This window comes from Solea solea, chromosome 2 (assembly GCF_958295425.1).
Source record: "Solea solea chromosome 2, fSolSol10.1, whole genome shotgun sequence".
In the NCBI taxonomy this organism is placed as follows: Eukaryota; Metazoa; Chordata; class Actinopteri; order Pleuronectiformes; family Soleidae; genus Solea; species Solea solea.
In genome coordinates, this window is record NC_081135.1 from 18,364,978 (window position 1) to 18,387,835 (window position 22,858).

At 41.5% G+C, this 22,858-nt stretch overlaps 2 protein-coding genes across 2 annotated transcripts; one reads left to right on the forward strand and one right to left on the reverse strand.

Moving 5' to 3' along the window:
* Nucleotides 1-12,828: 12,828 nt before the first annotated feature.
* Nucleotides 12,829-17,799, forward strand: rnaseh2b (ribonuclease H2, subunit B). The gene is made up of 11 exons (XM_058622374.1): nt 12,829-13,033; nt 13,698-13,766; nt 14,420-14,527; nt 15,623-15,699; nt 16,138-16,252; nt 16,351-16,415; nt 16,498-16,603; nt 16,807-16,888; nt 16,985-17,030; nt 17,311-17,388; nt 17,635-17,799. Exons 1-11 carry the CDS (start codon nt 12,970-12,972, stop codon nt 17,743-17,745), a joined length of 921 nt encoding a protein of 306 aa, XP_058478357.1. The 5' UTR covers nt 12,829-12,969; the 3' UTR covers nt 17,746-17,799.
* A 1,226-nt stretch (nt 17,800-19,025) lies between these two features.
* LOC131455485 (uncharacterized protein C13orf42) lies at nt 19,026-22,353 on the reverse strand. The gene is made up of 3 exons (XM_058623139.1): nt 21,826-22,353; nt 20,552-20,696; nt 19,026-19,372 (listed from the first exon to the last, which is right to left on the reverse strand). The coding sequence occupies exons 1-3, from the start codon at nt 22,237-22,239 to the stop codon at nt 19,128-19,130; spliced, it is 804 nt and encodes a 267-aa protein (XP_058479122.1). The 5' UTR covers nt 22,240-22,353; the 3' UTR covers nt 19,026-19,127.
* Between the last annotated feature and the right edge of the window lie 505 nt (nt 22,354-22,858).

The following is a 22,858-nucleotide window of genomic DNA, read 5'->3' on the forward strand; positions in this document are numbered from 1 at the left end:
GGCCAGGACTCAAGGTTTTTAAGGGTTACACAACGGTTAAAGGTTAACTAAAAACAATAAAAAAAAAAAAAAAAAATAAAAAAAAAAAATACATTTAGGTGCTTACAACGGAAGTGTTTGGTTGGAATGAACACACAAAACAGTTATTAATATTTTATGAATATTTGTTTTTTGTAAATAACTCAATTAGATGTAAAATTATTGGTGTTTACTTCTTAACTAACTGTCCAGGGTGTACCCCGCCTATCGCCCGATGTAGCTGAGATTGGCACAGCACCCCCCGCGACCCTCTGGCAGAGGACAAAGCGGTAGATGATGAAGACTGAAGACTTCTTAACTAATCAATTATACACCTAATTTCAATTATTATTAATCAAGTAGTTCAAATACACAATAGTGACATTTCAGTGATTGAAACTCCTTGTCATGAACTATGGCTGAGCAGAGCAAGGGACTCAAAGGACTCAGAACACGAATCAGTCAGTAACAGAGTTTAATACCAGGCAGAGGTTCGATACACGGGAGGTCAAAGAGATCAGGCAGAGGTACAAAAACTAGTCTTGACGGGTTTGACGTGGCTGACATGGAAGGTGGGGTGGACCCGCATTGACCTTGGTAGTTTGAGCTGGACAGAGACAAGGTTGACCACCTTGGCGATAGGAAATGGACCGACAAACCTGGGAGCGAGCTTCTTGGACTCCACCCGAAGAGGCAGGTTCTTGGTTGATAACCCCACTCTTTGGCCGCTGTGATAGTGTGGGGCAGGGGTCCTCTTGCGATCCGCGACAGCCTTGTAGGATTTGGACTGCCGAAGGAGGTTCTGGCGGGCCCGCTCCCAGGTTCTCTTGCAGCGTCTCACCAAGGCCAATGCGGAGGGCACAGAGGACTCAGAGTCTGTGGAGGGGAAGAGAGATGGTTGGTAGCCGTGAACAATGTGGAATGGGGACAGACCAGTGGATGAACAGGGGAGTGAGTTGTGCCATCTCCACCCAAACCAGTTTTTGGGACCAGGTTTCGGGGTCCTGGGAGGCGGTGATGCGGAGGCCCGTCTCCAACTCCTGGTTTAGGCGCTCCGATTGGCCGTTGGTCTATGGGTGGAAGCCTGATGAGAGGCTGGCTGTGGCCCCAAGAAGACTGCAGAACTCCTTCCAGAAATGTGAGATAAATTGGGGTCCCCTGTCTGAAACAATGTCCAAAGGGAAACCATGTATCCTAAAAATGTTATTCAACATGACCTCCGCCGTTTCTTTGGCGGAGGGGAGCTTCTGCAGGGGAATAAAGTGAACCATTTTCGAGAATCTGTCCACCACCGTCAAAACCACAGTGTTACCATAGGAAGGTGGGAGTCCTGTGACGAAGTCCAGGGAAATATGGGACCAGGGGCGTTGAGGGATTGGCAGGGGCCTGAGTTCTCCTGACGGTCTCTGATGAGAAGCTTTGTTAGTTGCACAAACAGAGCAGGCATTGACATAATCAGTGACATCAGAGACCATTTTAGGCCACCAAAAACATTGCTGTATTACAAACAAGGTTTTCTTTATACCCGGATGACAGACAGTCGTGTTTGTGTGGGCCCAATGGATCACTTCCCCCCTGAGAGCCTGGACCACAAAAAGCTTGTCCGCAGGGCAATCAGGAGGAACAGTGACACCAACGGCTGCCGCCTTAACCTTACCCTCTATCTCCCATGAAAGAACTGATATGAAGCATGTCGTGGGAAGGATTGTCTTGGGTTCAGGATTAATTTGGTCACAGGTGAATATACGGGACAGGGAGTCAGGCTTGAGATTTTTGGAACCTGGTCGGTATGAGAGGGTAAAGTTAAAGCGGCTGAAGAAAATCGCCCATCTAGCTTGCCTTGCATTTAGCCTCTTAGCTGATTTGAGGTACTCCAGATTCTTATCATCGGTCCAGACCTGAAATGGCTGGGAGGCTCCCTCCAGCCAGTGTCTCCACTCCTCCAGGGCCACCTTAACTGCCAGCAGCTTGCGGTCACCAATATCATAGTTTTGTTCGGCAGAAGTGAGTTTCTTGGAAAAGAAGGCACAAGGGTGTAGTTTACCATCTTTGTAGCAAAATTGGGAGAGGATTGCTCCAACACCAACGTCTGAGGCGTCTACCTCTACCACGAACTGCTGGCTGGGGTCCGGGAGGATGAGGACCGGGGCGGAGGTGAAGCTCCTCTTAAGGCTCTTAAATGCAGTTTCGCACTCATGGCTCCAGACAAATGGTCTGTGTGGAGAGGAAAGTTCGTGCAGGGGTGAGGCAATGGTGCTGTAGTTACGAATACATTTCCTATAAAAATTTGCAAACCCCAGAAACCTCTGAACCTCTTTACGTTGAAGTGGGAGTGGCCCAATCCGCCATTGCCGAAACCTTCTCAGGGTCCATCCTGACCTCCCCCTCGGCAAGCACGAACCCAAGGAACGAGACCGAGGGCTTGTTGTGGAACTCACACTTCTCTGCTTTCAGGAACAGCTGGTTCTGGAGTAACCGCTGAAGCACAGTGCGGACATGGCGGGTGTGAGTCTCCTCATCGGGGGAAAAGATCAGGATGTCATCTAGGTACACAAAGACAAAAACATTAAGCATATCGCGAAGGACATCATTAACCAAGTTCTGAAATACCGCTGGTGCATTTGTTAAACCAAAAGGCATAACCAGATACTCATAATGTCCGGTGGGAGTGTTGAAAGCGGTCTTCCACTCGTCCCCCTCTTTGATCCTGACAAGATGGTAGGCATTACGTAGGTCTAGTTTAGTGAAGATCTTTTCCCCCTCCAACAGTTCAAAGGCTGTGGAGATGAGGGGGAGGGGGTACCTGTTCTTGATGGTGATAGCATTGAGACCCCGGTAGTCTATGCAGGGCCGGAGGGTCTTATCCTTCTTCTCCACAAAGAAAAATCCAGCTCCAGCAGGGGAAGAAGAGGGACGGATGAGACCGGTGGCTAGGGAATCCATAACGTATTCCTCCATGGCTCTGCGCTCTGGGGCTGAAAGGGAATATAATTTGCCCCTAGGGAGGGTGCTGCCTGGTAGCAAGTCTATGGCACAATCGTAAGGACGATGAGGTGGCAGGGAGGTGGCTTTCGCCTTGCAGAAAACCTCGGCCAGGTTGTGATAGCAAGGTGGTACGTTGGTGAGGTCAGAATAAGTGGAGTGGGAAGTAGAAAGTTAGCTGTGGGGTTTGGGCAGGCAGGTGTTGGCACATTTTGGCCCCCAGCAGGTTACCCTTCCACTAGCCCAGTCAAAATTTGGGTTATGGGTGACAAGCCACGGGAGCCCTAAAATAACCTGATGAGCCATTGAGTCTAAGACATGAAAGCTTAGCTTTTCAGTGTGAGAGTCTGGAAAAACCAATGTCACAGACTGGGTGAGGTGAGTAATTTTACCCAGAGGGCTGCCATCAACGGCTCTCACTTCAAGGGGGCGTGGGACCGCGAAAACTCTCAGTCTGAGTTTCCTGGCTAGAGAAGAGTTCATAATGCTAGTGTCTGCACCAGAGTCTATGAAAACAGGCACGAGCATAGAGCCAGAAATAATTTTTACCTGTGGCTGGTGCTGGGCAGGACTGTTTATCACCAGGCTTCGACTCACCATGAGAGGTCTTTTGGGCAGTGCTCCGCCCCCCTTGATGTGGCAGGCACTCACCACATGACCCAGTTGGCCACAGTAGTAGCATCTTCCGTCTCTTTGTCGACGTAGACGCTCCTCTGCGGAGAGATGAGCGCGTCCCAGTTGCATAGGCTCCTGAGGAGGAAGAGGAGAGGAAGGCGGGCTGGTTGTTGGGCGTTCGTAGCTTGGCCGATCCTCAGGGCTGCTCCTCCATCCCCGGTGAGGCGATGAACGAGCCCGAAGACGTCCCCGCTCCTGGTCCAGCTCGGTGAGACGCTTGTCAATCTTTACCACCAGTGCGATGAGGGAATCCAAATATTCTGGAAGGTCGATGTTGATCAGCTGGCCCTTTACTGACTCAGAGAGTCCTTGAAAAAATGCGTCAGACAGGGCGACAGGGTTCCATTCGCTCTCGGCGGCGAGGGTGCGGAAGTCTATGGCATAGTCCGTTACCTTGCGCCTCCCTTGCCGTAGCTTGAGCAGCGATCTAGCGGCTTCTCTGCCTGGCGCGGTGTTGGAAAATCTGCTCGAGAGCCCGTGTGAACCTGATGAGTGAAGAGCAGGCTGTTGAACGTCGGCTCCATTCGGCAGTAGCCCACGCCTATGCACATCCCGTGAGGTGGGAGATTACGAAGGCCACCTAAGACCGGTCTGTCGGAAAAGCCGATGGCTGTAGTTCAAAGTGCAGCTCACACTGCGTCAGGAATGGTCTCAGAAGTGAAGAGAAGTGCTCTGGACGGGAGAGCTGCAGGCATGATGGCGCAGTGCTGGCAGGGGGCTGTGTGTCCGCGTGTCGACCTGGGAGAGAGGCTCGGTCCGACGTCGCTTCAGCAGGCGCCTCTCGTGGTAGGTGAGAGAGTAGTTCATGAAACTGTGAGCCCAAAGATGTCATTATTGAGTCCTGGCGACCTGCCAGTTCTCTCAGCGTGGCGCACAAGGACGTGAGCTGCTCCTGCTGTTGAGCCAGCTTTTGCCCCTGTGCGCAAAGGGCTTGGCGAAACGAGCCTGAATCTGCTGAGTCCATGCCTGGCCAGTTCGTTCTGTCATGAACTATGGCTGAGCAGAACAAGGAACTCAAAGGCAGGACTCAGAACACGAATCAGTCAGTAACAGAGTTTAATACCAGGCAGAGGTTTGATACACAGGAGGTAAAAGAGATCAGGCAGAGGTACAAAAACGTCAGGCAAAAAGGCAAGGTCAAAAAAGGCAGGCAAGGTTCAAAAACACGAGGTGACAAGACTATGGCTGTGAAAGAGAGTGCGGGAACGTGAGCTATGAACTACAACGAACTGGCGACGAGACAAGACACAGAGGGGAATATAAGCAGTGCTTGATTAGGGAGTGATAGGATGCAGGTGTGGTAGACACAATCAGGGATCAGGTGCACGCCAACAAGGAAGGGGGCGGGGTAGACAGGAACCCGAAACAGAGACAAGGGTGAGTGATTTCCAAAATAAAACAGGAAGGCAAGACATGGAACATGAAGGGAGAAACAAAACAAGATACTTAACGGAGGTCACAGATCATGACACTCCTGACCACTTTGTAACTAAAATTTTTTGCAATATCCTATTCAACATTAAACACATTGAACTAAACTACATGTGGATATTTCATCATGTCAAATAAACAAATGCTGTTCATATTCCATAGTTTACAAGATAAATCATAATGTGTATCATTGATTAATGTATTCCCTTCCTCATTAAAACCAATGCTCTTGAAACATGTGCTGTTTACATTTATGTTTAGCTTCCTTATTTACTGGCTCAGCTTCTGTCCTTGGCACATATGTAATCAAAAATGTGCATTTGGTTGAGAAGCGTGAAACTATTGGCAGGAATGTCATGTATGTTTTACATCTACACGATGTAAAACATACATGACATAGGAAGCCGCCCATCAAATCCATCCTTTTTTAACAACATGTGATCAATCATTACATTAGACTTGAGCATTAGAGTCATGCAAAAGAAAAGTTGTGTTATATTTTAATTTGTGGAAACCAAGCTTGAGAAGCTCCTTTTGATTTTCATGGGTTTGTACAGAAGAGACTTTCAGTCCCTGGATGGGGTTCTAACAACACACTCTCTGGAGGCCCCAAAGTCCCCAGTGAATGCAATTTAATGGTTTTTTCGGTTTCTCTGATGGATGCAGACTGTGGATATGGAAGTTTCTCTTTTCATAGTCTCTTAAAAAGAATTAGCCCTTTTCACAGCAGCTATTTTGACAGGTCACAGTAGACAAATCACAGCTGTAAATAGTCAAACGAATTAGGGCTGGTTCCATTTAGCTTTCTCAGTTTCAGGGTGCATGATAGTTCACTTTCACTCTGTCCTGACCGACATGAACTGAACAGTATTGTCAGTCATTTGGTTTAACATTCTGAAATGGACAATCTGACCTTCACCCACTCTGTGCCATAACTGGTCTGCAGGGCAGGAAAGGGAAAGGAGCCAGTAAGTGAACTTCTCGCTCAAACAGTAAGGTGTGAACAGTAGTTACCACGTAAAAGCAAACACACCAGTGATGCACTCGGTAGCTGTGAGTGACGGCAGTGAGTCACTTCATAGTTTACCACCACAAAAAGAACCATGAAGAAAGAACAAAAAGGAAGTGACTACGGCAAATGTGATGGGAGGAATGGACAAGCTGAGTAGAGCAAGACTACAGACAACAAGATAGAAATGAGATAAAAGGCAGAAAACGAGAAGAATAACCCGAATGTCACAGGACAGAAAAAAGCAATGCAACATGTGAGTTAAGAGATGACATCCTGTTAATTCAACCTGTTGTGGATCTTCTAAAAGAAGCTTCAACCAAGCACTGGTTGCTGTTTGGAAGTGGTGGTCAGATGTGAGAGTCACTGCTGCTTTTGGCCACAATTCAGAGTTAAGAGGTTTGTAACCACAAAGTAGTCTATGGTTTTAGGAGGAAGCAAATGTACCTTTAACTCATACAAACTATGCCAAAGTCTAGAATTGCAATGTTACCAGTAGCATCAATCTCATCAATTCACAGTGTAACCTGCCTTTTGATCACCCGTGCTGTTATTGGTTTTACATGATGGAATGCTGCCTTCCATTCACATTGGAACTCAGAACTGGAGGGGGATTCCAGTGAACTTCTGAACTGGAAGTCACCTCCAGTTCTGACTTGTGACGCAAACGTTTGCATCTTATGACCCAAACATGTCTGTGGTTAGCCATTTCTAGCAATAGTTAGATTGCTATTGCAATAGTTAGTTAATAGCAAGTTGATAACAATGCTCTATGTGGTATTTTGTGCACACAAATGCTGTTTCCATCATGGTCCAGTTCAGTTTGATATAGTATGGTACAGTTTGGAATAGTTCAGTATCAGGCTTTCGTGGCCTACGATAGTAACCAATGGTCACATCAGCGAGAAACATAGCATGATGGTGAACCGTTGCCATAACAAAGAATGACGACATTGAATGCAACACAACAGACAACAATGATGACATTTTTTGCCCAATCAACTGATGGTCGTGGGTGGAGCCGGTCTAGCTCCACTCAGACCTTACAGTCCTACCATTCTGGTGCCCCAAAGGAGGGGGACCAAAAAACGGAACGGTTGGGGCTGGTTATTTTGGTACTAATCCTAATGGAAACATGAAAAAAACATACTGTACTGTACACAACCGAACCATTGAACTTAATATAAACACGGCTAAACAGTGTAGCAAAGCTTTTACGGTGAAAGACTAAACAGTACTATGTGTATGACTCATTTACTGTGAAACAATATGACAGAAGTGCTATTAACGGTAAAAGTAGCAGTGTTTGTATGGTGGCAGCAATCTTGGAATCCTATGTTCAGGGTTGGTGAGGTTTCTCTCAATTTCTGAGTTGGAAATCACAGTTCACGGGCAATTTCTTTGTTAAGAACGCCCCATTACCTCAGAATTTCTGAGTTCCGCCTACAAATGGAATGCACCATGACTTTACCACTCATCCAAAAAGCTATGCTACTGCTAGTAGCTCCTGTATTTTCTGTGCAACGATGGCAGACATTTGTAACTTCACTGAAAAATGTTTTTGTCCTCGAGATAAGCATTTCCAATTGCTGTGACTTTGCTGCCTTCCTTTGTCAATGTTTAGTTAAATACTGTGCTTTAAGATGTTTATTGATTAATTTAGCTAAAACATAGCTCTTCATGGCAAGTGATGCCAATGCTAACTGTTGCTAGCATGCTAAATGGGTAACGCCAACCTATCTTATCATTTTCCATCTTTATGTGGTTTTTCTTAAACTATAGTACAGAGCTCAGTCCGACATAAAGCATTGGTACCATACACTACCCGCTCCCAACAAGAAAGCTGTTTCAGAAAATGAGGCATAGTAGTGTTGAAAGGTCCAGTATGTAAGAATTATGCTACTTTTCCACTAGGTGGTCCCTGCACATATCGACTCGCCTTGGCACGGCTCGACTGGTTGGTTTTACACTACAATTAACCTCGGCATGGGCGGGGTCATCACAGCTAGTGACTAGTGACCTGTAAAGCAGTTGTTTTCAGTGTACTGAATCATTAGAATCAGTTAATTAAAAATAATTGTTCAGTACTTCCGGCATGACTGGAGCACAGACTCTGTCTGATACAGTCATTGAACTGAAGTCCTGTCACTAAATACACCAGACTCCTCTGTTAAATATTGAGATTTTAGACATTTCCATGTAAATGTTGGAGAATAATGCAAGTGTTCAGGATTTTTAAAGTCTTTTTAATTGATCTACAGTTCGTCGTTATTCGGTTTGATTCTTGTGTTGGACATCTCATCCAGTGTCGGACAGCAATCTGATGGCGTCGTCGGCTCATCTCATTTGGAACCTCGTCAGAACAGGGACTAAAAAAAGTACCAGGTACTATCGCTAATGGAAAAGCAAAAAAAAAAAAGGTGAGCCAAGTGGAGTCGTGCCGGGACCATGTAGTGGAAAAACGGCATTAGTGAGACAGTGAGACTAACCTTAAGATAAATGTGGTGGTGTAAAAAGTAACATTTTCTTTAAAAATCAGGATAGAGTGAATATCAATAATTTTTGTTAAATTTAGTTAATTTAATTTAATTTAATTTAATTTAATTTAATTTAATTTAATTTAATTTAATTTAATTTTTTGAGTGAAAGTTGAAGAAACAAGTTGATTGTAGTTTTAAACTTCTTCATCAACACAAAAAAACTAACTTAAAATTTTAATTAACATGAACAATTATGTGTTGTCTCAAAGTTTATATCGACTTTGTTATATTATATTGAAATTTACATTGCAATATATGTATTGGTTATATGTTGACCAGACTGATTTGAAATGTAGCAAAAAACCCTACTTAAAAAGTATGACATGCATGGTTTTCAAACAAGGGGATGCATCAAGCATCAGCCATCCCAGCGATGGGAAATGCCACGCTGAAGCGGAGGCCTCACACAGAGCAACTGATGCTGGGAAAAAGCAGTCACCATCTTGTGGGCTGTGTGGGGGGTGGAAGAGAAATGAGACTTTACGGGAAAGAAGATCTCCCTGGTGAGGGGACTGACGAAAAACCTTATGTGAGCGTGTGTGGGTGCACATGGCTACAACTCTGAGTTTTCACAAACATGCAGGAGGGAATAGCGATTCGGTGATCCCTGCATTCCCGTCATTCCTTCCTGTGAATTTCCAGTCAGCATGAGACTCACTGTTCCACAGCTCTGACATCACGAGGGGGTTCCATTCTGCTTCCACACACTGCCTGCTCTCTCACAATCCCACCCATATTTGGAAGTGAGAGGAAGGGAATCCCAGATGATGACTCAAAAGCTTCTGCTGCCAAGGGGAATTCTCTCCACATCTGTTTTTTATGCTCTGCGTGTGTGTGTTCATGAGTATATCTACAGTATGTGTATATTACCTCCTTGAGCTAAAGATGGAGTTCACATCTGTAGGGAGTTCAAAATGACAACGTGGCTTTGACAGCTGTGTGGAATAATAGCTAATGTCTGTGTCTGTACAAAAAAAAGTGGCACCAGCTTGATGCAGTTTTTTCTATTTATATTCAGCTTTTCTTGGCAGCCATGACAGTCAAAAATGCACCATGGTGATTATGTATTTTCTTTTAAATCACACTGAATATAGATTTTATGGAGAGGGTTAAAAAAAAGAAACAAAAAAGAAACACAAAACAAACGCTCTGCTAATGCAATATGTGTCAATGAGTCAATATGTAAGCTGGAACCTGTCACCCTGCATTGGTCCACCTCAAATGAGGCCACAGAGATAGATAGTTCCACAGGCTGTTCAATGAGCTCAGCATAGTGTGACCAACACTCCACATCCTGCTGTCTGCATTACACTCCCACTGTCACAGAGGAGTTTATTGGAAGCAGTTTAGTTTTTAACGGAAATTGGCAAGTTTCAAAGTGAATATACATGGAGAAAGAGGAAGTGAAGTGTAAGCGTGAGAAAGAAAGAAGAGCCATGGCTTTGGTTGTGTTGAAATTGTCTTTTTTGGATGTGAGATTGATGAGGGTTTTAGAGTTGGGTTTGGGAGAGGACAGAGGGGGGTCTTGGACTCTGGGTCCACAAAGCCACACCAGGGCCTAAATTTAGACTCTCTTTGTACTTGCCTGCACGCTGGTGACAGAGGGCCGGGCTCTCTGGGGGTTGTCTGTGGTCCAGTGTATCAGAAAGGCTGCTGTTGTTCTCCCAGGCAGTCAGACACGCAGACTTTCCCTCAAGCAGCCCAAAAAGAAAGAAAGCTTTCATGGAATATTCTGTTTAGCTGCACAGCCTGTTGTGTATGATACTCCGGGGACTCATAAAGCAAGTAATTCATGGCAATATCTCACCCATGCTCTTTTTGCCTCAGACCACAGTGACATAAATCTAACTTATTTTAAGGAGGAGCTATGATTGTGTTTGAAGGGATTTGAGCATGTCTTGCTTAACCTCTAGACAAATGGGCTTGTAAGGCAAGACGTACAGTACACATTTATATCAACTAAAGGTAATTGGTATGGCCAATTCATTTGGATTATTTTAATTGGCATAGCCAAAAAAATATTTATTTGATCACAGCAATGTAATAAATGCTGCACAAAAATGTAGTTTTTTTCATCCAGAAGAGTATTTGACATTTTTTTTTTCAAATGACCTGTTCCATGTATTTAATGCTTAGTTTACACATTATTTTTATTTGAAATAATTGCAATTCACATAGTGCAGATTGGAGAGACATTAGTGCTGTTAAGTATAGGCTATATTTTATGTATCTTTATATTGTATCTATATTTTATTATAATAAAACTATTAAATTTATCAGATGGAGGAGGGAAAAAAGAGACAAACACATATCAGCATCATTGTAAGAGACATTTTTGTTGTTTTAGTTTTTTCCTCCCACCACTTAGGAGGAGGACATGCTCTCCATCAGGCAAAGGTGATATACCTCATGGGAGTGTCAGCAGCATACAGTTTTTTGACCGTGTACAATATTTCAAATTAATAATTGTTTGATTAAATGGAATTGTTAAAGTTTACGGAATGGAAGGAATAAATACTTCTGTACTACTCTCAGAACATGTCAGCAGTAACCAGTGTGGCCTTTTTTGATTGGCAAAAAAGTCACTACAATCATATATGAACTACCATGATTTCTAAAGACCATTGTCAGCTTTAGAAAAACACATGGTGGTTTATGTCTAAAACAGACTAAAAGAAAAGGAAAAGACAAAAAGGATTACATGAAAATTAGGAAAGAAATGGGCGACGCCATGAAACTGTGTGGTTTTCCTCTACATCATGCTGCTCCCCACAGGGAAGCTGTATGGCAATATTTAAATGATCAGTCACCCAGCACACAACTCCCTCCATTCCTCATTACCCAAACAAGCTAATTAAAAAAAAACTCTTAATGGGCTGCTGTGCTGTGGGTGTTTTGAGAAGAGAAGGGAAATCAGCAGCTCACACGAACTATGTAAACATGTTGGAGGGAATCCTGAACGCTTGCAAAAAGTGATGACACTGCCACTGTCATCTGATTATGATGGAAACACACACTCTCTGCTTGAGCATGCATATAAACATGGGGAAAAAAAACAAGTGACTCACTGAAAGCCAACTGGGACTCACAGTGTCACATCCTGAGAGAGAGAGAGAGAAAGAGATGCCCTCTTCTCACTGAGGGACAGATGGATTCCCCAATCTGTTATGCACCAGTGTGCCAAGGGACCACTGATCACCGAGCATCCTGCTCCTGAGAGCAGAGACTCTCCGGAAATCTTAACCTGTGTTTTTTTGGCCACTTTATTAGGTACACAGAACACTGGTAGGACAAGCACTTGGATGTCTTGTGCCTCAAGGTTCATGTCAGCTTGCTTTCAGATATAGTCTTTTATGGTTCAATTTTGACTGTAACAAATGGTTATTTGAGCCTTTTTATTATCTCAAACCAGTCTGGCTATTCTCCTTTGACCTCTGGCATCAGCAAAGTCTATAAAACCTAAAAATTATGGTGAAAGAAAATTCCAGTAGATCAGCATTTTATGAAATAATCAGACCAGCCCATTTGGCACTAACAACTAGTTGCTTAAATCATCTTCCTTCTTCATCGAGATCCTTGGTTTGAACTTCAGCAGGACTCTGGAAGAGAGTGCTTGAGGTTTCATTGTAATTTTCAATTCATAATTTGTACTTCAATCGCCTTTTCTTAAATTTGTTTTTAATAATTTGTAATTTTGTAAAGTGCTACTAAAATAAAGTGTATTTTTATATTATTATCATTAGTATTATTATTGTTGTTGTTGTTATTGTTATTATTACTATATTTACGTTAAAACTCTGCTTAGAACATATACCCAACCAAGCTGTCGATGAGTGTATAACTGCATACACAACATTAAATCAAACGTTTCATATACTGCAGCTTCTTTCAAAGTTCTTGGGCGCCCTCTTGCGCTATCACAGACAAACTGCACGTTAACGACGTGATCGCTGCACCGCGGAACGTACCATTTCACTGTGAATGGGGTACATTTAAAGTATACCACTATGTCTATATATATATTACCACGTTTTGCACGTTTTTGTAAATATATTGATTAAATTTCATTTTCTTTTATCATTATCAAAAAAGAGAGACAGAGATAAAGTTCCTGCATTATAATACATTTAGTGTTTTCTTCGTGTTACCCCCCGTGAGACAAATACAAACGAACACAGAGGCGCGTTTTCTGAGCTCTCGTGGTGTTTGGCAGAAGTCGCAGCAACGTTTGCAAGGCTGCTAGTTGTCAAAAAACGTTAAATTGCTATTAATAGCAATCCATGTCAACGGAAATTCATCCAGTTAATTATTCAAATGGCTGCTAAAAAGAAACGGGCGACTAATGTACACAATGACAGCTGGGTTGTGGTTGCTGCAGGTAAGTCAAACCGTACAGCCGGATGTAGCAAACAAAGCTAACTTGCTACAAATAAGACAACTTTGGTGAAGTTTTCAGAGCTTAACAGTAGGCGAGCTGCAGGCGTTTCTCTAGAGTCAGTCGTGCTGGATAAGCCTTGCTAGTTACAAGTTAGTTAGTCATTTGCACACTGTACTGTCAGCTAGCTTTCTGTATGTGTATATACATAAACATCATATATAATATTATTGCTTTTGTCAACACTGTGTTTTTTGAATCCATATATGTGTACCGAGTATTTTGTCAAAGGTTCCGGGTTACCTGCTTGTAGACGGGGGTTCTAATCGGCGATGCACACAACACAGTTGAGTGACAAATGCAAATTCCTGCAAGTCTTGGAAAAAGCTTTTATGCTGAAGAGAGAGAGAGAGAGAGACATCCACTGTGTTTACATTGGCTGTACCCCTCATTACACTTTATAGTGTAGACCCTGGCGTCTCATAAAGGATTATCTTATTTTATTTCAGAGTGAACTGAGTTCTCTGGCCTACATGCAACCATTCTGCAGTTACTACTCATAAAGCCCTGCATGAGGGATTGATTCCCTACAGAATAGACAGCTGTGTTTTGACAGTGAGTTGGAAATGAGCTATCATGATCATAACTTTTGTCTTGATGTGCACAGATTCTGTCATCGACACACACAGCTCCGACAGTGACCCTGCTTTTGTGAGACTAAGGAATCCCTCTACAGGTCAGTCATTTATTTTCATAAACGTCCGTCAAGTTCTTCAGCTAATCTTTAATCACTGTCTGGTGAACACATCTCAGATTGCCAGAGCTCTAGTTGATACCTTTTGATTTTTGTTTTGTGCAACTTCCTGCCAAGGGCCTGCAGATATACTGCAGATTAACCTTACAGAAGATGCATATCAATAATTGTCTGCTGTGGACAAACCAAAGTATTTGACTTCATCTTGGTAGACTGAACTGCAGTGCAGCTATCAGAAAAAATAAATACAACAAAGTATTGCTTCCTGCAACTGCTCTAATACAAGAACCACAATATATAATTGTATCATGTCTGCCAAGCAATATACAGCTAGAGAATGTATTCTTTGAACCTTTACAACAGTCAAATGTGTCACTTTTCTTTACACTGTAGTGTAAAACAGCTTTGAGTGGTCATCAAGGCTAGAAAAGTATTGTCCAAAACTACCTTGTTTAATAAAACCAAATAACAGTGAGTCAGACTATAGTAAGACAATTTGAGGATATGTATAAAATGGAGAAACTATCAACATCACATATCAAACTAAATATATAATTTCACTTTTCACCACAGACTCAAATACATGTGCTCAAAGATGTAGTGAAAGTAACACTTCCTCCTTTTTTGTCCCACAGATGCAGCATCTCTGTACATGTTGAGTGCTGATGATAAACAGCTATTTGAGGTCAAAGCATTTGAAGAAGATTTCCATTCCTGGTTTGTTGGCCAGACTGTACAGAGAGGTTGGTCTCATCACTCACTCAAGTCAAAAACATTTATTGTGTAAACTCCATTGGAAGATGATTTCACTGGGAATGTTGCAAATATTCCAAATTTGAAACTTTCCATGGGAATTATGGGGATTACGGAATATTAACTAGAAAAAGGTAAAAGGGGCTGACGGCTCTGAAAGCGTTTTGCATCTCGTGCATCTGCGCAATATCATAGCGCATGATTTCCGAAAATATACTAAATATTCTACTATACTACGTTGATATCAGCGCGATATTAACTGTTGAGTAATATTTAGATTATTTAGCGCTGTGCATGTCGTTGCACAGAGCGAGACTGAACATAGGAGCTTAGCTTCGGGGCTGAGACAAAATAGATCGCTGCTGTTGTTGCGGGCGGGTGCGCCTGCAGTTATTATTAGACTAAAACATCGAACTATGCCAATTCTGATATGATCATGTACTCAAAACGGACGGAGCAACATAACGAAGACAAGTTATCTTACCATTTTTATATGATATGCCATGTAGTTGAGCTGTGATTTGCAAACTGTTGCTGGCAAACTTTGCATTTGACTTTTTATCGCCATCTGTTTTTGTAAATGCTGCCACACTGCTGATGTCTTTGATCGACCAGTTGACTGGGACTTTACAGCCCTACAAATCTGATTGTTTTAGCCAAGATTATGCTACAATATATTTTTTTACAAGCTATATTTATGTTGCCAACCTTCATTTTGAAAATGTCCACTTTATTTCTGTTAATTCCCATGAATTCCCATTACTTCTACTTGAAAATTCCTACATTTTTTAAATAGTCAGTATTTGTCAACTGTAGTTATTCACAGCTAATATATACAAATGATAAAGCATCCAAAAAGCCAATTATGTTTGCAGAAACATCACATTATTACAGAGGTGATTGACAAACCGGTTAATATTTTGCACCCTGGTATTCAAGTTACTTGTCTGTTGAAAACGGCTGTGAGATGCGTCTAGTGTGTAGGTGTAGCGTTAGTGTGCTCACCGCTGGCTGCCGTGGGTCAGAATAAGAGCATGTGTTACTTGTGTTTTTGTGTTTTCACAGTTGTCTCTTTTGTTAAACAGATGGAAGACTTCTCTTTGTAACACCAATGGATCCTCTTTATCTCATTTTACCTTATTTGAGTAAAGCTGGAAAAGAGGTTAGCTATCTGTTTATATTACGTCTATTGTCTCAGCTCATGTATAGAGGTATTTGCCATTTTTTAATAATCACATTGACTGATTATCATTTATTAATAGGTCAGTTGATCTCAGAAAGTTGTTGCATTTTGCGAAGTCACTGAAACTTAATTTTTTCGTCCAAAACATTTTTGTGTTTTTGATTACCTGTTTAATGAGTTCAGTTTCTCAGTTATTGGCCATTGGCTTCTATAAATTGGCATTAGCATCAGCTATAGAAAAACCCATATTGGTTGTTCTCTCCTTACGCATACTAACATTTGTTCATATATGATTTTTGCACAGTAATATAGTGCCTGCACTATAACGGAGCTATAGGATAGTATATACTATAGTCACCGCATTCATTGTTTGATGTGTGATATCTGTTTAAATGTAACGGTAATGTTTCTGCTCAGGGGAAGTTCCAGCCTGTGAATCAGATTGTTATGGATGAGGACTTCCCAGCTTGTTCAAGGTTGCTGAGCTGTACACGGTCCCTGGCTTCCTTGCTCCACATTGCAGAGGAAAAAGGTGAAGTTTATTTTCGGAGCTAATATCGCCAAACTGCGATGATAATGATAAAGCTAAAGAACACTTTGTTTAGATGTTGATGTGTTTCATTCCTCCAGAAATGGGAAGTCTGAAGTTTCATCGATACAGCCAAGAGAAGACAATGATCTGGTTACAGAAAAAGGTATTCTAAAATACCAACTGCACAACGGTTCACTCACTGCCATGTTTTATGTTTCATTTTTTTTTTGTGCTACTTGTTATAGGTGGAGAGAACAGTAGTTGCTCTCGAGAAGAAAAACATCTCAGTGGGAGAAGGTGTCAAATCCACAACATACATCAGAGTGAAGTCCGAGTCAGACCACCACGAGGGTAAGTCACTTTAACTATGTGAATATACAGTAAACAACCAATAGATGGCAGTACCAACATGTAGTTTCTGTCTATGTGTGATATCAGACTCTTAAAGCATTTCCTCACTCTTTCATTTTTAAATCACTGAAGCTTAAATTGCATTAAATAATATGTATTATTGTATTGGTAATGACTATCATTCTCTCATCTTCATGATTTAGAGGACTACCTTCGCTATGCCCACGGCCTGATATCAGAATATATCAGTGAAGACCTGAGTAAAGCTCTTCTTGCACACTTGCAGTATGTTCAGAAATCCAGCACTTTGACACATAGATTGCTACATGTACAGTTTCTAATCTATGCTCACAGTGCCACCACACATCTCCTTCTTCACAGATTACCAGAGCTCACAAGCCCAAAGGAGACAGAGCCTCCATCTAAGGTCAGTTCATTTTAAAAACCTGTTTCTTTCTCTGCTGCTCTGCTGCTGGTGAAACCTCGCTGAACATTTTCTGTAGCCTGCCTTGCTGCATTCATATGTTTCTGAAGCAAAATGATTTCCAAGTCTCTGCTTGTTTGTTTATTTACTTTATTTTTATCTTTGGATAAAAGGGCTTTTTCATCTACAGCATGAGGTCAATAGAAGCAGCTGTGTATGTTTCTGGGGTACAGCGTGCTGTGCTTTTAATCATGAAAAAATGTCTTACTTCCTCTTTTGGCAGAAGCGGAAACTTTCAGACAAACCAGTGGAGGCCGGAGAGGACTACACCAAACTCAACTCTACAGACTTTGCACGGAAAGTGAGTGAATCTTTTCTGACGGCTGAGCAGTCTGTCTGAAAGGATAACTACAGAAATTGGTGGCTTAGACAATCCTTTGATTTGGATACAACACAATAGCAAAAGTAGTTATTTGTTTCTTTTTATCTCTGTAGTTGTTAGTGTAGTGCTTGCTTGTTGTACAAATGTTTGTTTTTTTCTCAGCTTGAATTGATGTTCACTCTCCGTTATCATATTTCCTTTTTTTCCTCCCTCACCTCATTGCAGCCACCTAAGAAGATGACAGCTGCTCAGAAAACTCTGTCCAAAGTGGACAAGACTGGCATGAAAACGATGATGTCCTTCTTCAGCCCCAAAGTCAAAGCAGAAAAGAAGTGAATGTTGTGTAGTTTGGTTTGTACAAGACACATTTAAAATAAAGAAATGAAAATATTTTTGTGCTATTTTAATTTTGAATTGTTAAAATGAGACATGATAACAAAGAGAAGTTGTTAAAGGCAAATAATTTGGTCTTTTATTTCTTATGTAGAAATAACAATATACTATAAAATAAATCTGGAGGATATATCTGCATATTTATGTTTTATTATTGTATTTTAATAATATTAATAAACTTTATCTAGCTATCTATCTATCTATCTATCTATCTATCTATCTACGTCTAAGAGACCATTTGCATATTTAGTACATTTATGTTTGGTACTTGAAGGTTAAGAAAAAATCACAAAGCCCTGTTTTATCATTAAGAATGTCTAATGGTATCTCAAAACCTAGGCAAGTAAAATTAGTTGTTCTGCAAAAATCTGCATAACATAACGGTGAAGTCGGTCTTAAATTTGCCCTTCATCTTTGCCACCGATTTAACTTCAGCAATACAACGCTGAATAACCTTAGTAGGTTTTGATCTATTCAGACTGCTCAGCCCTTGGACTCTCCTTGCAAATCTGAACAACTCTTAAATAAAACGGCTTTTAAGGAGCCTTTGTTGAATGTTAGAGTTGGCTTTGATGCCTGGCAGGAGCGCAGTCTGCAGGTCTGAACCGTAAACTGTACACTACACACCCACCACAGTCAAGGATATTTCCCTCTATTTAAATAAAAAAAAAAAAAAAAGTCTTGGAAGAAATGTTATTCAAAGACCTCAGATTTGTGTTGAAAGAAATTAAGAATTTTTAATTATATCCTGCTGCAAAGATGAACTTCAAATGTACACTAGCATATTGGTGGTTATTGTTGATAATAATGTTGATGAAATCTTTCAAATCAGTGATGATAAGATTGACCTTTTCTGTAGATATTTGCACATGCCCTGATAAAAATAATGACAGTAGTTTGTAAATAGATGATTAAGCATGGCACATAGGAGAAGACATCATTGTGATTGACAGCTAGTGGATGTTTGCAGGTGATGTCTGAACTTACAGTTACAAAAACTGTCTGCAGGTCAAATAGTGAATCTCTTGCTTTACAACTTGAAGACTGCATCCATTTTCATATACAGTACTACCTGTGACAACATGGCTCCTGAGACACTTAACAAAACAGCCACTCATAATGTGATGGGTAATACCGTTGTTTCTATTTTGGAGAATTAAATTCATGTCCCCAGTTACCTTGTTTTACCAAAATTATTTATTAAAATGGTTTTTATGTCCGTTTTACTTGTCTAGACAGAGAACAGTGCAATTCCTAACAAACTAGGTCATGGTCTTTGTTCACAGTGTGACACCACTGCTGGTTTCAAATGTCTTTTTCAAACCTCAGTGCTTTTTTAATTTGGGCTTGAAGCGCAGAGTCTGGAATGCACTCGCAACCACTTTGGGCAGGTGGATCGGGTTCCTCTGAAGTCGCAGTCTGCTGCTTGTGGACCCGCTGTGTTTTTTCTTCTTTGAGGTGCTTTCATTGGCACTGGGACATTCTGCTGTCTGCTTGGAATCATCTGTGGTCCGAGGAACCCGCAAGACCCAGTTGGAGTGGAGGTCGTGTTCAACCGAGCTGGAGGCCACTGTGGGAAGGAAGGTCAGAGTCAGACGCTCAAAGCTGCTACTTCACCTGCTTTCATTCCTGGGCTTAAAAACCTGATTATCTTTCTTAACTACACAACCACCAGGCAAAGGAGCTGAAGTTAAAAAGATAAGAGGTCAGCTGTTCATAAAGAGCCAGGCCTGTGTGTAAATGGGTATCTTACAAATCAGATTCCACACTCACAGTCCTATATATATTAGTGCCACAGGTTTTCACATAATTCATTTTGACATAATAGAGGGAAAGCGCAGGTGTAATTAACCATAGATATACAGTTTAACGCAGATGTGTGGCCTTGGTGCAAGATGAAACACATAACATAACCTAATTCAATACACCTCAGTGGCCTCCTGTCTGTTTATCTGCAATAAAAAAAATATCTATAATAAGTATGTATTACTGGTAGATACAATTATAATACCAGGTTTTAATGTGAATTGGTAAATGTGGACTTCAGTCTAAATTATTTGTATATAATATTAATTGTATAAAATGAATCACACCCCAGGCATATACAGTATTGTGTAAAAGTCTCAGAGCAATACCAGCTTTGCAAATTCTTTGATCACTGGCATTTGGATTGGAATGATGTGACTGAAAGTTGCTCTTATATATGAACAAACTGTTAATGAGTTTAACTCATACAACATGTGTATGTTCTACTCCAGGTTAAAGTGTGAGGTTAGGTCACATGAAATACTTGACAATTTAATCTGTAGAAAGTTATAATCGCAACGTTATAATCCTAACTCGACTGACATGAAGACTTCGAAACCAGGAAATATTCACTTTGAAATGGTTTGGTTAGTTGTTTTTTGTACGAACAGGATCAGAGCACATTTACATTTGACGACTGACATGGTTGTACAAAATAAGCAATTAAAGAGTTTTTCTTAAATGTTACACTTTTACATGTAAAACACCATTATATTTTTATAATAAAGGTTTTCATTATTTTACAAAGTATTATTTGCACCCAACAACTTAATTCAAGTCATGAGTCTCGCATAGTTTTTTTTATGAACTTTATAAAGCAATTTGCAAGAAGATATTGATGAATGAGGCTCCATGTGACGAGAGATAATATTCACTTCACTAAATAGTCTTACAATAATTACTACAGTCATTACAGGTAGAGGGATAATGTTTTTAAACTAACCTATGAAATCCACGTCTGCGTGTCCGTTGTCCATGTAAGGTTTGCGCTCAGGCTCGTTGTCGCAGCTGGCGATGACTTCATCAAAGAACTGCAAAGAGTCTTCCTCACTGGAGACTGGAGGGGCAGAGGGTTTGGCTCGTTGTATCTGCAGTTACATACACATGGAGAATGTTTGTCTGTGTTAATCTGGGCTGTGGCCCAGTCCCACTGTCAACCCTCACTGACTTAGAGGTGCTCTCACAGTCATAATTCTGTCCCACTGTAAAAAAAAAGCCCTGTGGCAGCCATTTTGATCACTTATGGCCACTTTAATTGTTTGGTTTGTGTAGCCTCATAAAAAGTCCTTTCCCTGTGCTTAAGTCGAGGGACTGGCTTTGTGAAGACCACCATCTTTTGCTGCCGTGTTTCTATGGCAGCCTGAATGGACAAACCAGCCCAACCCTGTGGTCCGTGTTCTGAAATGAAATCTTATTACACAAACAACACAGAATGGTATCGTCTCTGGTATGTAAAGGCCACAGTATGATGCTTGGGCAAAGGAGTGACAAGTGGAGGAATCCCCCATTTGTTACAATCTGCAGTTCCATCACTAGATATCACACACAGGACCTTAAGGTGTATTCATTTTTTGACTTCATTTTAAATAATCCCTTGTCAACTCTTAAAAGCTGTAGTGCTTAACTTTTAAATATAAACAAATATGTTCATTAGGTCCAAATCATTGTTCACACAGTACTGATTGAGCCCAGCAGCTTAACACGACTCTCTCTCTGTGTTTCTCAGCACAGCGGTGTTTAGATCTCGTGTCACTCAGGAAATTACTATTTTAATGTCAGGACAGATGGAGGCACACACGTGTACCCGGGAAACAATTTCAGAAGTGAATTCTACTGCTCATTTAGCAGTTTGATGTAATAAACTCTTCTTGTCACCACCCGCCCCCTGCACTGCTGCTATATACACACAAACGCTTCCTCATTCAGTTTCTGGTAGTTGTGTTTGACAGAGCTTGTTTTCAGTTGAAGGATGCAGCATAAAACTGATGTTTCTGTTACAAAAGTCCAAACATATAGGCATCACAAATAAAATCACCACAAGTTACATACTGTAGCTTTAAGTCAACATAAAATAATAAAAAAGAAAATGTTGTCCCATTCATATCCCTTACTGTCTAGCTCACTCTGGGATTTAGAAGGTGATGTCATCAATGTCTGTGATGCTTCAGGGCTTCGGAGGGTTTGGGAACATGGGACTGAGCCATGGTTGATATTTACCTGTTCTTCCTTGTTGGGTGGTGGGGGAGCTGGCTTCTTCCTGGAGGACACAGTGGCCTTAACGTCAGCACTTTTCAAGTCACTCATGCTCTTTGTGTAGCGCCGTCTCAAAGCCACGAGGGCCTCCAGGTACTCCAGGCAGTTCTGCTTCTGAGAGTACAGCCATATCCTGTCCTCTTGTTTCTGATAATAGTACAAGGTGGATTCGATGCTGACTGTACTTTTGCTGCGTTTCAAAGTTGAGCCTGCTGCTGCCTGAGTTCTCTCCCCCACCACGAGCATGGAGGTGCTGCGGACCAGCCTGACTGTGCAGGCGTTGTGGTAGTCGTGCTCAGAGCGGACCCCACCACCTCCATTCCACCCTCGGTGTCCCTGATGGTTGGGACGGAAGGCATTGTTGATTTTCCTGAACATTCCTTTAAATGGAGCCCTTCAGGCTGACAGACTTGACCTCAGATTCCTCAATGTTTTGGAGCCATCCACTCATAGCTGAAGGCTAATATTTCTAAAAGAAGCTAACAAATAAAATAGGCTACAAAGAAACAAACTAACAGAAGAAAATTTAAAACCTGCTAGAGCTGTTCACTGGGACACAGCGCTGTCCACGGTGCTGAACATATCACAGTCCTGTTACAGTTAATGTTACTGGATGTTGCGCAGCAACACTGCTGTAGCAACGGGTCTGTAACTGGACACTTTGTGCTGCCATTACCTCAGTCCTGTGCCAGACACTGTATCCTGACTCATAGTAGACTCATAGCAGACAGAATAACAACAATTCAACAGACTGTGGGTCTGTACTGAGGTTTTAATGTTTGTGACCATAAATCCACTTGTTTTTAAATGACTCAATGTGTCAGATGGGATGTTAATCATTGAATTATGTATCTATGTCTAGCTTACAGTATCTCTTATTACAAGTGAGTCCAGGCCAAGAAGGCAGAATAACAATATACAGTGAAAAATAATAATATAAAAAACATTAATAATAATAATTATACATACATTCCAAAACATGTGCATACATTGACCA